We start from the raw sequence: 16798 nt of genomic DNA, 5'->3' as shown, positions 1-16798 counted from the left end.
TCATATGACGATATGGACTGGTTATCTCACTTTTTGCCTCTTATGACACCTGCCCATCTGTCCCCCTTTCCTCAGCACTCTCGGTTGTCAACCTCAGTGAGGCCTGTTTTGATGCAAAGACATGTTTAAGATGTATCAATGTTCCACATTGTTCATATTCATGTCGAGATTTTATGATTATCTGTTTACTATCTCACATACGTCATTGTTCAACCCCACCTCACCTACTTTCTTTCTACGAGTCCACTCGCTGTCAGTCCACCCAGCCTCTGTCTGTCTGTCTGTGCAAGTCCACCCTCTGTCTGACTGTCATGTCTGTCTGCAAGTCCACCCTCTGTACATTACAGAGACATACATTGGGTATGGCATGTTAAAACCTTTAACTTCTGTTAAAGTTTATATAAATGTATTTATAAAATAAATGTTCTTGGACAACTGCAAGAATTCAGTGTGAAGCTCTGTCATTTACCATGCAAGTTGAAACAAATTTAGAATTGTAATCCTCTTAACTTTAAATGAGGAGTCGTATAAATACGGCTAAGTTAGTTTAACTCAGAACTGTGAGTTACAATAATAATGAAATATCTGTTTGTTTTACTAGCTAAAGAATGTTATTGTATTGCTAATGTTTAAAAAAATGTTGTTTTAACTCACAGTATCAAGTTTAAACAAGATGTGATTAAAAGTTTTCATGTATCAATGATGTATAATTATATTTTGTTTCAACTAATGGTATCAAGTTATGATTACAAGTGATTAAAAGTTAAGTCAACTTTGACAACTTAAAAAACAACATTGTGACAACTAGAACAGTGTAGTATAATCAACCTTTTGAACTTTATTTTCAGAGTTGAAACAAAGGTAATCTTAAATTGAGTTAACTTGCAGTTTTAAGGCAGCAGGTGAACCTTCATTTGCAAGTTGAACTGACCTGAAATGTCTTACAGTGTACGCACACCAGCTGAACCTAACTCTGCAGCAAGTATGTGCATCCAGGATCAGTGAGCTGAAGGTGTTCTTTTCTGATCTGTCTGGATTTGCCACGTTCTTCTCCACCTCACCGAAAAGAACGGCTGCTCTGGCAGAGATATCGGACAGGCGGATCCCGCGGCCACCCGGCACCCGATGGAATTTTAAAAGCAGGACCGTGAATGTGGTATGGGAAACTCGCGAAGATATACTGGAGTGTCTGGATAACATTCGCACTAAACCAGGATGGGACAAGGTGTCCATCAGCGAGGCATTCGGCCTCTCCATTCACCTGCGGGACCGTACGTTTCTCCAGCTGCTGGAGTTCTTTGCCAGAGTTATGCCAGAAGTGGATGTTTTGTATGGCATACTACAGAAAAGAGAGATTGACGCATCTGGGGTGAATCGTGCAGTGGAGAATTTCAAAGTGCACGTGAAAGAAATCAGAGAGAAAGCAGATGAGATTGGTAACCAAGCCAGTGAGGAGCCGGGCACATCAAAGCGCAGGAAAACAAATACGCCTGCCGTGATGAAGGAGGCCTGTGATACGATGATTGCGCAAGTGGAGGACCGGTTCTCACAGAGTGACCATCTTATTGCCGCACAACTGGTGGACTGCACACTGTTCCCAAAGTTTGTTAAGTCATTCCCGGAGGCCCAACTCGCCTGTGCTATCAAGCTCTGGCCCACAGCTCTGATGAACGAGGGGAAGCTGCAAACTGAGCTGACTCTTTTTTACGGACACACTGAGCTGCACACAGGGAAATCTGCACTGTTGCTGTTCAAGGCCATTCACGACGACAACAACCTGCAAGAGGCCTTGTCTGAAACCTCATCATCACAACCCCCATGACGTCTGCGGAGTCTGAGAGGAACTTATCAACGCTGAAAAGGATAAAGACTTTCACTAGGAACACGATGGGACAGAAGAGACTGAACGCCCTCTCCATGCTTTCTATTGAAAACACCTTCATTAATGGTCTGCTGGATTTTAACGACAAAGTATTCGAGAGGTTTGCTCAAGCAAAGAACCGTCGGGCCAACTTCCTTTTTAAGTGATCGGCATTGGTGAGTCAAAACCTTTTTTTTTTTTTTTTTTGAGCTGAAGGAGATCGTCTTTTTTGTTTAATAAATTATGGAAGTTATTGAAGCTATGTGTCTGTCTAATTGTTTTACTTTAATGCTATATTATAGTGCGTACCATGTTGGCGCTCTGAGATTCTTTGGATCGAATAGTGCGTTTAAAATATAATGCAATATTATTATTATTATTATTATTATAGGCAACATCTTTGTGTCGTACTGAGCGCTAAAGCATGTGAAATGTATTTGAAATAGGATGTCTGCTCCCTGCTGGCACTCAAAATGCAGCCCATAGTATACCTGACTGGTCTATATACGTAGGCCTACTGTTATAATAATCAGCTACCTCTATTTTTGTGACGTAATATGACGTCATATAAATTTGCCCCACCAGAAATTTCAGGCTAAAATCGCCACTGGACCAATGTTAAGGCAGTAAGCCTTTTGTAGTTTGAAAACTCTATATTGACTTCTGACCACTAGATGTCATCAAAGGACGTCACGACCACACAGAGTGGTTTAGGCCTCTGCAGTACGGAGCCACAAAAGCAGCAGCAAAAGCGATAGATGTCGTGCCATAAAGTGACCGTCCTACTATAGAAATGTTTTGATGAACTATTTCGATCCTTTGTGGTATGGTCGTCTCGTGCTAGGTGTGACTCGGAGAGTGGTAAATGCTCAGCACGTGGTTTATTCTAACAGAAACACAAGGTAAACGAGCTTGCGTTCTGGAGGTGATTCATGAAGCATCTCTCGAACACAGGTAAACAAACCGTTGTATTGAGAGTGGGCGGAATGGTAAATAAGCCACGCCTACATGTTCTGATATACCCAGGTAAACCTTTGGTCTGTCTTGGCGGAAAAAGGAAAAGGCAAAGTAGCCATGTTTGTAGTCTTTAACTTATCTATAAAATCATTAAAACCTTATATGGTGTTGTCCATTATGTGGTGAAGAAACCATTCATAACTGTTGTTAGCTTGACACATCAGAAATAGCATAAACTAATATAATCAGTTTCTGATGTTAATATGTGTTTGGTATGTCTCATATCCTTGTTTGGATCTATATTTAGATAGACTGTAATGAACAATGGTTACGAATGGTTGAATAAAATAAGGAATTTACTAATTTGCAATTATCTACATGATTCCGCATTATTATACCTGCTCTGTGCCCTGGGCCAGTAGTTTAACCATTCAAGCCCTTCAACAAGTTTAAGCAGCAATATAACCCATAAAAGGCACTCGGAAATCCATGAGAGCTAGCGACAGCAACGGCGGCGGGGACGGGCGGTGCAAATCCCACCCAGGCTGAGCTGAGGCGCCGAGTCAAACCAAATCAGAAGATGAGTATGGAAAAGGGCCATCACACTAAAGTCGAAGAGAAACACAATGTGAACATGCAAGATCAGGTTCCACTAGTGACAGGAATGTTCGCCATCATCATGTTGATTGAGGGTAAAGATTTATACATGTAACATTTCACATTTATGAACTAATTAGTTAGGTTAGGTAGCCTCACTTATTTAGTTGTTCAGGAGGATGTTTTAAATCTATTTTCAGTCCCCTTTTGAACACACACACATTTCCAATAAAGGATAGGTCTTTGTTATCCAAGTGTGGGTCATCTTCTGTCACTAGCCGAAAGTATAAACGTTAACTTTATATATTGGTCATATCAAACTTTAATCACTGAAGTTTATATTTTAAATAGCTACATTTGGTCACTGTACACTCCTCCTTTCTTATGCTTAAATATGTAAACTTACTGTACTGTACAAACACAGACTTCTTACTCACTCACTCACTTACTCACTCTTTCACAAACACACACACACACACACACACACACACACACACACACACACACAATGTAGAGACCAAATAAACAGACCACTAGTCAAAGAGGTTTTGACAGTTGTTTGGTTTATATAAACTTGACACACTATATCTCTGAACAGTGCAATCCAATACATTCCTCTGTAAAGCTTTTTTTTTGCATAAATATAAATCAGTAGATTATTTTGATTCATTTTAGAGTCAATTTTTTTAGCAAGTCACATTATTTTCAATGAGTATTTGTTTAAAACATATGCACATAGGAAAGGGTTAGGATGGTAAACAATAGAGCCTTTCCAATATCTATCGTGCAGTAATGACAACAGTGGAGTTGACCGACATGAAATAATATTGACTCAACTATACATTAGATTAATATTTTTTGGTAAAGATTTGTGTTCTCATTTGAGTTACTCAATATATGTCACCAGAACTATAATTAATCGACGCACACAACAGAGCAGCCACTTTCTACTAATTTGTTATAGGATGCATATGGCTTTTTTCTTTTTTTACCAAGGCTAGAACAATATTGACACGATAAGAGAATGAATTCGACCCAGGACTAGTTTGTGTATAATATTGTAATATCTAATATCTAATTGTTTGATGTGCTTGTGGGTGTGTGTTTGTATGTGTGTGTGTGTGTGTGTGTGTGTGTGTGTGTATTTGCATGTCTTTGTGTGTGTAATCAGCCAATCAGTAGCTCAAGACCCCATTTCTGGTGCCCTTTTGTTGCTACAACCTCAGCCCATTATGAACGTCTCAGGACTCTCAAAACCTATGTGTTATCTCGTTGGTTTCACGTCCAGCAAAAGGTTAAGGGTCGTGGCTCTGGCACCAGCTTCTAGCACTCACTGGCGCGGCCTGCAGGTGGAAAGATTTAGAAAGAAGACATTAGCGTCTTTCTATTTCAACTGGAAGACCTTTTGGACACACGTTTTGGGTTGTTGGCTGACTATCAATGATGCATTGTATGTTTTTAGAAACACTAGATCAGGTACCACCAGTGTAGAAGACACTTATATTTATTCATTGTATTGATCCTGTCATTTTCCCTACATGCACGAATCCGAGTGACTCAATTTGTTGCCAGGATACATATATTTTAATGGCTGACACAATGTAATGTAGTTTGTAACTAATGCTGATTCAACATCAACATTCAAATGGTGTTACATGTATTTTTTCTTCAGGCAGTGTGGCAGTGCAATACAATACCAAAAACTGTTTTAATGTAAGAGGCTTACACCTATAAAATGTGAGCATGGATGTGTACAGCTTTTCATGCACCCACTCCACTTCCAGCCCAGCTTGTTCTTTAAGGCTATTTACAAAGCTGTAAACCCACCTTGGTCATTGAGCATCTGCTGAGCATTGCTTCCTGTCCTTTTCCTGCAGCGCAGAAGTTGGAGCAAGAAGTAAGTAAGTATGTATAACACATTTAAACCACATTATAACACATGAACGACATTAAAGGTTCCATAACATACGATGAGATGAGGGGAGATGAGATAACATGGGATAAGTTAAGTTAATGTTCATTAGTGTAAGATTATCTTCAATAAGATGAGGAGAGATGAGATAACATGAGGTAAGTTAAGGTAATGTACATTAGGTTAAGGTAAGAAATAGCCTTATCTATCCCAGGAGGGAAATTGAGGTTACACTCAAAAAATCTTCTTATATTTTTCATATCTTCATCTCTGAGATGAGATGAGATCTCTTCATCTAATTTCTTCATCTCAATGTGTCACATCACAGGGGACCGACATATGCTGGCTGCATACACGCTGCCACATACTGTAGTATGACAGACGATCAGGGCAACGTACCTCTTGTCCTGTTTGAACTTACACCTGCAGTGGCCACCTGAATGAAGAGAATGACAAATGGGAATTTTACGTTTCTGTGTATGTGTGTGTGTGCAGCTGTTTGTGTGTGTACAGTTTTGTGTGTGTGTGTGTGTGTGTGTGTGTGTGTGTTTGTGTGTGTGTGTGTGTTAGCCTCTTACTGAATAGAATGGTGATGCCAATGAGACAAAGGACAGCAGCCAGGATCAGTCCTCCAACACGGAGTCTATGGTAGTCTGCACACACCAAAAACAGAGCACTGTAAAATGCATTTTAAAGGGCTACGGTGGCAGTGGTGCACTTCAATACACCACCCATATCTGAAACTATAGCCTACATTTGTTTTTTCCCACAATGTTTAAATTGTGAGTGGTTAGTACTGTTCCGTCGGTTATCTGTAGAATCCTTGGATGGGTCAGAATAACTGGTTGTTGAAGGCTAGTGATTAAAACTCCTCAAGTTGTATATATTTGACTGTGGAACCCTAAAGCATCTGCTTACAGAAATACATGGGAATATACGCATTTTTGAATATTGGTAGATATAGATATTTACCGAATGTGAAGGGATCATGTTCAGCTGTGGGGGCAAAAAGACATTGTGAGTTTGAGATATAGATAGCACAACAGATGTAATCGTCCACATCTCATAATGCTGACTACATTCAGGGGAAAGTGACTGGTTGAATAATGTGGCTAATGATTTGCTTGTTTATTGAGGACAATTAGAATCATACCTGTCAAGTTATGATATGATTGGTGTTCATATCCTGAAATGCTATCCTCTAATTCCATTCTGATCACAGAGCCACAATCAATAACAATAGAACCATCTAAATGCGCTCTGCATTCAGTAGGCTGTATTATCAACAACCCATTTTCTTAGTTTATAACGAAAGTCTAAAAGTTCAATAACGATTGAGGAAAAACACATGCTTATAAATGGGCCTTACAAGGTCCTTCAAAGTAAAAGCCTTAAAAGTACTTACAATTTACTTCTTCAGCAAAAACAAGGGACACAACTGTAAAAGAATAGGCGAGAGATACAGTTTACAACTGTTTCTTTAACAGGTTGTCTTTACTAGTCCTTCTGTCTAGGTCTTCTTCTCAGCTTTCCATTTATTCTCTTCTTATCCTGTTCTGAATGTTGATTTAACCCTACTTTAAAGAATGCCAGTGGTCTAGAGTCTGTTTATTGGAAATTCCAGAGCAGCTCATGGAAGTTACCTAAGTTACATATGTATTCTGTTTTTGGCATTCCTTTTATCTTTCTCATTGTTTCCATGTTACATAAATGGGTTAAATCCATGCCGCCATTTTTTTCTCTATCCTTTATTAATGAAGAATTACTGTACTCAGGTGACAAATTACCTCTGCTGGACAAATGGTAGTTGAAACCTTTTTTTTTTTTGTTGAAATACGTTTTTATTTAATGTTTTTTGAATGTATGTTACATTCAACTGTAAATAATTATGCTAGCTTTCTGCCTGCATTGTCTTATACTATAAAGAGCAGGGAGGGGAACTGTTAATTCATTTCACTGTCATAAGGCTGACTTCAACATGAAGCAACGGTCTGATCAATTTTGGAACATGTGTGTATATTAGTTCATTGTTAATAATACAATTTAGACACTAATTTAAACTTTTTTTTAGTATTTATTTTATCTAATGAATAAACAAAACAAGTTAAGAGAAGTAGTGTTTTATGTTTAAGTAGTGTTAATAGTGTTTAACTTACGTGTCATCAAAACCAATGCGGAAATAGTAGACATCTTAGACATCTTGAAGGAGTGGCTTTATCTGTAACATAAAGAAGAAAATGTCAAAGGGTGCGTCATTTTTAAATCACCATTTGGTGGTTTTTCACAGCAAAAACAGAACAGAGATCAATTCACATTGTTCTAGTAATGCATATTACAAGCACAATCACATCTTATCCCACAGCGAGAGCTTGAGTGTCCTGTGATGTATTTGTATCGACTGTGGAGCATTGACCGCTCCGTGCTGGTGACGTATTAGGCCTGTTTAAATAACGTTATCTTTCCTCCCAAGGGAACAGATAATCACATTTAACTTTCTGGACGGCACTTCAACAGGCTCTGCACATAAAGTTGTTTTTTTCTGCTCATGTGGCGCATGAATAGGCCGACACAAAGGGAGAGAGAAAAGCAAGACAAAGGGAAATAAAATACGACATGTGTGTGTGTGTATGTTTGTGTGTGTGTGTGTGTGTGTGTGTGTGTGTGTGTGTGCGTGTTTGTGTGTGTGTGCGTGCATGTTTGTGAATTAGCTCCCAGGCAAACAGGGCTACACAATTACAAAAAGAAGAGAATAAATTGAATCTATTCTCAAAGGGCACTAAATAATATTTTACTTTAGTAATACACACAACCACACAGAGACAGACAAACCTATATGCTATAGGCCCTTAATAAGCATACAAAAAGCAATGCCGATATAAATCATGCCTAATAATAATGACAACCTATGCTTAAACAAAGTACTTTAAGACAACTGTTGGCTAAAGAAGCCAACCCAGCTGTCTAAAACCAAGCATCTCTGGTATCCCTTCATGTCTCTGCTAAGGCATGCACCTAATCTCAGTAGCTCACTGCATGGTTTCCTCCAGACCTCCATGGTCTGATCGTACTGAATCAGTACAATCTAAGTATTAGGATTAGATGAAACAGCAGACACACGGTGATATTCACTAGTGGGGACATGTCAGATAATCAGGTCTTTCAGGATTTTAGCTGGACGGCAAGTGACCGACTGAAACTGGCATGCAGAAGCACATGCATTTGCTCAATCACCCAAGCTACAACAATCAGAAGAATTCAAACTGCTGTGGCAGCAACAAAGAGCTTTAGTTTAAATGTGTGTGTGCGTCCATTTGGCTGCCCAGACCAACGGCCTTATGGAAATCATGTCTAGTCAAACTAGCTTGTCCGCATTTTGAGTTATACCCCTGGACTTGTTCCGCAAAGGACCCGGTTTTGAGAGAAAAACTAATTTTCAAGTGTTTTTTTTTTTAAATGAAATGTTGTGAGAGTGCCAAACACACTATAGCCTTTCACTGTTCCCTGTTAAGCATCAAAGACAGTGGGGTGCTTCACTCCTTTCTACTGTGGGCTATGAAAACCACCACTACACCTCAGTAATAAGCACAGGGTGACCCACAGGCTAGGTGAAAAAAAAATCCATCACCCATAATTACCAGTTAGACGTAAAGAGTACAATATGAACCCAAAAAAAAATTATATATTTTACAGGACCCTGATATTTAGAAAAGCATTTTCTATTCTTAAACCTCGCCTAAACCTCATCCCAAATCCTCACCAGAAGACATGGGTCACATTTACCCCAAACCTATGTGTTACGTGTTACATATATTTGGTTTGGCCACCAAATATATGTGAGTGATGTGTGCTCAACTCAAACCGAGAGCGAAGGCTGTCACTGGGCAGTGGGAAAACGTGCTGATAAAACATGCTCTCAACATGATTTTCAAATAAACATGGGGGCGAAAGAAAGAAGGGGGAGACAAAGTCCTGGATCAGCGCGGACATTGTTTGAAGTATCTCAGCTGTACGGTTCAAGTCAAAGAAGGCTTACAATGCGAGACACGGAGAGACACAGAGCGAAAGTGGGACGGAATGTGAGAGAGAGAGTGAGAGGAAGAACATAAAACGAGTGTGCCAGGTATGTTAACACTCATGTTATGCATGTGTATGTAACTTTGACCTACTCGTTTTTCACAGCTTCTCAAACGCACACACATACACAAACATAAACAACACACCAGGGGAAGGAATCTCCCCAGGTGCCTCTCCAAGGCAACCAGAGAGGGAGGCAAGGAAATGTGGGAAGTGATCCAACCGCCGCTTGATGACTTATCTAACTTCAAGAGACTCTGAGAACAGAGGAAAGCAGATAGGGGAGGAAAACGTGAGAGAACGGGAGAGAGGGTGAGAGGAGGTGAGTGGGAGCGGGGAGGAAAGAGGACACGAGGGGAGGGGAGAGGAGAGAGGAGAGGAAAGGAGAGGGGAGAGGACAGAAGAAGGGGAAGGTGATAGGAGAAGAAAATGAGAAAGGAGCAAATCAAAAATCAACAAGAACAGCAGAGAGATGACCTCTGGTTTATAACGGAGACTCGTATTCTAAAGCTAATGTTAGTTTAGGGTGGAGCCGGGCTTGGTGAATACACAAGTGTATTGCATTCTTGGTTGTTATGGGGGAAATGCCAAGAGAGAGGGTGTGAAGGTCCATATGGCGCACAAAGCAAATCACTTCTAATGAGCATTGCTTTGATCAGCATCAAAGCTACAGCTACAGCTAGGTATAGGATAACGTATGTCATTGAATGCATTTGTTTCCCACAGAGTTCTTAATGTTTATCTCTACCTTTTATAAAACGTGGAAGAGCCATTTTAATAAACCTCTTATCATAGCGTTGCAGAATGCCCCGTGAAAGCCCACACAGCACATAAACACATCCACAACAGAGAGGAATCTGATGTGAATGCAAAAAAGGACCCCTTTCTTGTGGAGGGGAGTTCTGTTGACCCGCTGGCAGACATTCAACCTGGTCGTGGGACGATGCAGCACTACAGATTCCTTGCTGATGCTACTGCCACTTTTCCCCTTACTCGTTGTCTGGGACATAAAGACAGCACTGTTTTGGCCTTTGCCATCGCTAAACGTCCTCGTCTGTGGTCTGCCTTCGTCTCTCTCCCCCCTCCCTGAAGAACAGAGCAAGGCTTCGTTGCTTAATGTCATTTTATTCTCTTTAAGTTGTCGTCTCTGTGGCCATCTGGTCTTACAGCATTCTTCTTTGCTTCTTTCTGTTTCGAATTCCGCCTTTCCTTAACAGTTGAGGTTCAAGCAGAAAGAAGACTGGCTTGAGCGAGAATGTTTGGTTCATTATGGTGTCTTAACTATGGTTGATTGTCATGTTTGTGGGTATGCTGTTCAGAGACAAATTGCACTAAGCTTGGTCAGTCATGTGACCAAATAGATCTCTGATCATCTCAGAAAACTACTTTCAGTGCACAGCATGCAACATGTGACAAAGGAGGAAGAATTCACTAGTCATCGGGGGGCTGACTCATGATATGACAATGATGGTTGTAGCTTAGCTCATTAGCACAATGCAGGCTAGGCTAAAGACTAAGTGCATGTGGTCGCCATTGGAGAATTAACACGAGGATGAATGCCCTAGTTGAAAATGTGTTTCCTTTCAGCCGTCGATGAGTCAAGTTCAATACTCGATATTGCCCCTCCATTGTCCCTCGAATGCCAGTTCAAGTGAACAAACATTCTGTTGCAAGCTGGTGTTCACGTGCGCACGCACAAACACACACACTCACACATCAATTACATTCCAATCCTAGTGTGTACATGTGTTTGAGTATGTGTAACTTCAACCTTTCCGGGAATCTTTCAAACACAAATACACACACACACACACACACACACACACACCCACATAGATTCATTGCATAAATTGTTTGTGTGCGTATTTGTGTTTGTTTATGTGTAACTGTAACCTGTTGAGGCAATCGCTAAAACAGACATGCACATACACACACGCGTATTCATATCTGTGTATTGTAGAAGTAGCATGTGGCTCGGCGTTCCTATTGCTACAAAGGCAGCTGTCCTATCATTATTCCCAAATTAGCAGCAGTAGATTCCTGTGTCCAACAGGAACACTAGGCCAGACTTCCTTTATGGCCACACACACAAACACAAGCACAACCTCACAAACACACACACAGGCGCGATAAAGATTGAAGACTAAACATTCAATCTCAATTGGACAAAACTGAGGACATTTTATATTTTATCTCACTTGAAATTGTGTGTTGAAAATGTGTTTTCACGTTGACATCCATTGACCTTTTTTCTGGTGGAATACCCTTAACCCTTTATTATAACTTAGAACAGAACATTCAGCTACAAAAAACTAATAGTGGAAAAATGAAATGATGAATGGGTGAGAGAGAGAAGTGGGTCACAGAATAAGTCCAAAGAGGGAGATGAAACAGGGAGAGAGGGAGCTTGAGGACAGAGAGACAGAGAGAGAGGAAGGACAGCCATTAAGAGAGTTAAATGGCATGGGCTAAGACAGGATGGAGAGAGGGAGAGGAGATAGACAGCAAGGGAGAGAGGGAGGTAGGGAGGGAAGGAGAGAGAGAGAGAGCAAGGGAGAGCGGGATCGGAACATACTAGAGATATGAGTCACACATGGTAACCACATGGTTAGCAACAGGACTTCTCTTTTTATTGAAGGAAAAATACTATATATAGGCAGTATGTGTACTCGTGTGGGTATTAACTCTATATGAAATTAAACAACTTAGCTTAACTTTTGAGGACTTCTTTGCTTTGCTTTGCTATGTGGTTGGGCATACATAATGTGTGAGAAGTGCATACAAGTATATAGAAGCAATATACACACACCCACACAGCTTGTCATAATGGCCATTCACTGTTCAAATGGCATGAATAGTACACATTGAAATAAGTGCATCCATTACTCCAAATGGGCTGGCCGCAGCATCCACATTTACCTTCATCTCTTCCTCAAACCCAATATGGAATCCAGATTATGTGTGTGTTATTATAGGTCAACTGGTAGGCGATTTAACGTAGATCACATTAGTAGAGGCAAGACCGTCTGCAATCTGCTGTGAGGACATGTGAGGACAAATGAAGGCCTCGAGGGCTCTGGTGAAAGCTATCAATAATGTGCTGAAGATAGCCTCTAAGTGTGTGTGTGTGTGTGTGTGTGTGTGTGTGTGTGTGTGTGTGTGTGTGTGTGTGTGTGTGTGTGTGTGTGTGTGTGTGTGTTTACTCGTGTCTCTCTCTCTCTTTATCTTTCCCTTTCTCTCTCTATGTCTGTCTCATTCTGGCCTTCCACAAGGTCAAGAGCTTCAGTCTAGCTGTAATGTGTTTTCTAGCATCCCTGACCTTTCCATCTTTACAATTAACACTTAAAAGGGTAAAGGTTCCATGTTGTATATCGGAAAATGCATACATGAAGAAGAAGACAACATATCCGTAGGCCTATAACATCTCATTTCCGAACTTCATTTGTTTTAATAAGGACAATTTTATTATTATCGGATTCAAGTAAGCAGGCTAAAGGCATACGAATCATACCACTACCACTATATCGCAGTTGTCCTAATCACATCACCTTATCCATTGTTCTTTTTTCACTATAACACAACCGTTCGAATGTGTACCACTACAGCAACACTAGTTTAACACAACCTGATCTAAGGGAAGAATGCAACCTTTACGCTGTCCTGAGTGCATTAGACTAAATCAATAACAGAGTCAAGGCTTTGTCAACTAAAAGAAAAGAAAACACGGAGAGAGCTGCGATAGACAGAAAAGGGCAACTTAGTCTGATAACATCTAAAATTTAAATTTATAAATCAGCCGCTGTATATATTTTCATTACAACAACAGCATTGTCCTCCTGACAACAACTTATGCAACCTAAAAACAAAGCACAATAACACGTATGTGTGTGTGTGCGTGCGCGCGCGCCCGCGCGCGCGCGTACGTGTTCGGTGCACGCGTGACAAATTGGTCCATCCACGCGAAAAACGACATGTGTGACGACAGTAGTCTTCTATTTAAACCTAACCTATCCAACATAACACGTCTTAATATACGAACAGTTCAATCAACTATTGTGTCCGGACTGTCACTCCGTGGCATCCTGCCACGTAACTTTCCGTGGAGACCACACAGCTAAAATAAACGCGCGCATGATGAAAGACCTCACTCGCAAAAAACGTCCACGAATCACGTCGCACGGCAACAAATCGTACACACGCGAGCTGACACGAACAAGTCGGCCTTACGTTAACGTTACTATAAACAATAGGTGTGTAAACATGCCGCGTAAAACACAACGCGCATTATCATCACGCCCTCCGGCACGCGGACGCCGTCGCCGCGTTCCGTGGAGTCGATCCTAAACTAATCGTATCCTTTGTTCAAATATAGGCAAGCAAAACCCATGCGATTAAGCCCGCACAAAAATAAAACAAAACTTTTTGATAATAAAGTTTGATAACGGCTGTATCCATTAATGGGGGGGGGAGACCACGGTCTATATATCTTGGTTATTGAGAAAACCGAATAGGATAACCAATGTGTTCTAGTTTATTTGAACGCAAATTCTCAACGTTTTTTCCCCATCTTTTTTGGGAGGGGGTTGATACAAAATTATACCATTAAATACATGAACGCATCACCCAGAACATGGAATAACTCACCAACAAACTCAGCTTTATTTCTCGACACTCACCTCGGATGCTTAGTATCCGCGATCCAGTAAACTTTGGAGCAAATTGGGAAATCTCTAGCGTGTTTCAACACACACCGACTGACTAGTAGGACAAGAAAATAGGCCTACTCCCTCTCGGCGTCTCGGTGAAGAGGATATGCCAACACCCTTTTACCGTGACGCTCAACAGGTTAGTCTCGTTTCTGAAAGGGGGCGAGCTTTAAACAATCGGCTGGTAGTGGTTATGGTAAAAGTCTGATTTGGAGTCGGCCTATTTTAGCGAGGAGCGGCTCAAATGTTGTGTTCTATGTGTTCATAAACTGATCCCAGGTCAGACTCACGATCTGCGGCGACGAGGATGCAGGAAGAAGTAATTTTTTTACTCGTCCAAAGCAGCAACTGTTTATAGTAGAGGTTTCGGGTGGTTTACGAAACGTCGATATAAGTGACCCACTGATAAACAGGAAATAATGGTAGGCCTACATAGGCCACGGTGTAACACGATCAAATAAAACAACATATTTTCTCTCTGCAAAACAGTGTTCAACGGGCTATTCATGCACAATGAACTTGGCCAGATGTGTCTACATGTACATACAAGCATCATTTAAAAGAACAACATTTTGATTAAATGGGCAGAAAAAAACAGCATAAACCGTATTGTCTATGTTTACAGTATTGTCTAACTATGCTGGTAATAACACAACTATTCATGCCTGGTTTAAAATTGTAACATTTATTTGGGTTTTTATATGCACACAAAGTCAGACTCTAAACTCAGGGATTCTGTTTTCTGAGCAGATGAAAGTTATGATTAATAATAACGGTTTAGGTTAGCAGAACTCGCATGATTATTAAGATTAACACAGGCTACTTCGTGGGTTGATAATACTAAGAATAATCTTAAATATATCTTGACAACATACAAAATAACCAAATATGTATTGAATCAATCAAACCTTGCCTGTGATGCAACAGATGAATGTACCAGTATAATACATTATAAACATTTTAATCTTTGCCAATGTTGAACATGTGATGAAAGGGAAACCGTTTTTTAAGCACATAAAGGCACATCGAGGTAAGCTTTATTTAGCCAGTTTACACCATCCCTGACTGCTATGGCATATGGCAAGATAAATCTAGAAACACCCTGCAGGCACTTACTAGTTCTGTTTAAACATTTTACAACAAATTAATCCCTCCTCCTTCTCTCATACCAGCAATAAAACCTTTGTGTGTTTAATTTTACACCTCGAACCAGTGTGTCGAAACCAGCCGAGCCCAGCTGCTATCAGATTTCACTGCTATCTTCCTCCGGTTTTCTGTAGAGAAACAAGGGTTGGGTTAATAATTACTACGAAGCATTGCATTTCTTTGAAGAAGAGACAGAGAGAAAGTCACATCTGCAAAGAGGCAAAAGCAGGAGACAAAAACTTTATGAGGTGGAAAGAGAGTTAGGGGGAGGGGAGAAAAAGAACTTGAAAAAAAATGAAATTATGGCAACAGCTTATTGTATTTGGCTGCTAGGTTCAGTTTTATATGTGTATTTTAAAGTGTTTGAAATAAGACTAATTTAATATTCCAATAACAAATATGCCACAAAGGTTGTAGATCAGATGATTTAAATTGTCATCATTTATAATAAAAAAAATCATACTTGTTTCTTCCGGTGCATCTGTTATCTGTTAAAGCAATAATGATTTCAAAAAAAGTTATGCACAATATTCAACAGAGTCCTGAAACCTTTGATTATCAGTATAACTTTGAAAACATGTCATTCACCAATACGTAGAAATCAACTGCGGACTTGATAGAGACATATCAGTAACCACATGTAACAAACGTCCAAAATGTACTCATAGTTGTACTACTCACACAGAAGAACACAGATGCCTCCCATAAACAACAAGCTGGCGAAGATTAGACCAGCAATCCGTAGCTTCCCATAGTCTGAGGGCATGGAAGAGATGGACAGTCAGGAGTAAGGTGTTATCCTCCCCAAAGCATGCCACACACAAACCCTTTTAAAACACCGGGACACTGCACTTACTGTAGCTGAAAGGATCTTCATAACACAGAGGCGTGAAGCCGGGGTTCGAGAAATCACGCAAGAAAGAGAGAGGGACACAAGAGTTAGAGACAAAACTACCATTATGGAACAATGACAGAAAATGGCCTTACATTTCTGAACCAGTAGCTATACAATCTTTTGAGGTTTGGTGTCATATTGATTTGGTGTCTTATTGAGGAAGAGAAATGGCCGTATCCTCAGGTCAGGGTGAGCCCAGAAAGACAGGGAATTCTGGCCGAAGGGGAGCCTACTTACTTGCTTCTGTTTCCACGAAAAGGGAAAACAATGCTGTGGGGAGGGGAAATAAAGAATGCTTGTGTGACACATTTTTACACGCTACAGTGTTTCACTTCCTTCATTTCAAATCTGTGTATTTCGCAAGTCATTATCATCATAACAGCTAAAATAGTATTATAAACAAATACATTTTCTAACTATTTATTTATTTATTTATTTAGTAGGATATGGATTCTGATAATGTCAATGATATACTTTGACGTGCTGTACTATGAATTGTAAATTAGTGTTTTTTTGGGATGTATCAATGAAGCCACAATGAATAATTTCTATGTAGACACTTTTTTACCTGCCATGAACATCAAAACAGTGAGGCGTCCCATCTTGAGCACAGAGGCACTATAAAGAGGGGAGACAAATTTGAAATGGAG

The 16798-nt window shown here is 40.3% G+C and overlaps 1 protein-coding gene across 2 annotated transcripts; it reads right to left on the bottom strand.

Moving 5' to 3' along the window:
• Positions 1–3957: 3957 nt before the first annotated feature.
• Positions 3958–14227, bottom strand: fxyd3 (FXYD domain containing ion transport regulator 3). 2 transcript variants are annotated; one of them, XM_079744298.1, is made up of 8 exons: positions 14078–14227; positions 7484–7545; positions 6733–6765; positions 6300–6323; positions 5906–5980; positions 5727–5763; positions 5243–5286; positions 3958–4758 (listed from the first exon to the last, which is right to left on the bottom strand). In XM_079744298.1, the coding sequence occupies exons 2-8, from the start codon at positions 7524–7526 to the stop codon at positions 4739–4741; spliced, it is 276 nt and encodes a 91-aa protein (XP_079600424.1). In that variant the 5' UTR covers positions 7527–7545; positions 14078–14227; the 3' UTR covers positions 3958–4738. The 2 variants fall into 2 exon arrangements, with proteins under 2 accessions (XP_079600424.1, XP_079600425.1); XM_079744299.1 differs by having other exon boundaries at positions 14046–14200.
• Between the last annotated feature and the right edge of the window lie 2571 nt (positions 14228–16798).

Source organism: Pollachius pollachius (genome assembly GCF_949987615.1).
Source record: "Pollachius pollachius genome assembly, chromosome: 1".
Lineage (NCBI taxonomy): Eukaryota > Metazoa > Chordata > Actinopteri > Gadiformes > Gadidae > Pollachius > Pollachius pollachius.
Note: the sequence above shows the minus strand (reverse complement) of the source record. Positions and strands in the feature narration are given on the sequence as shown.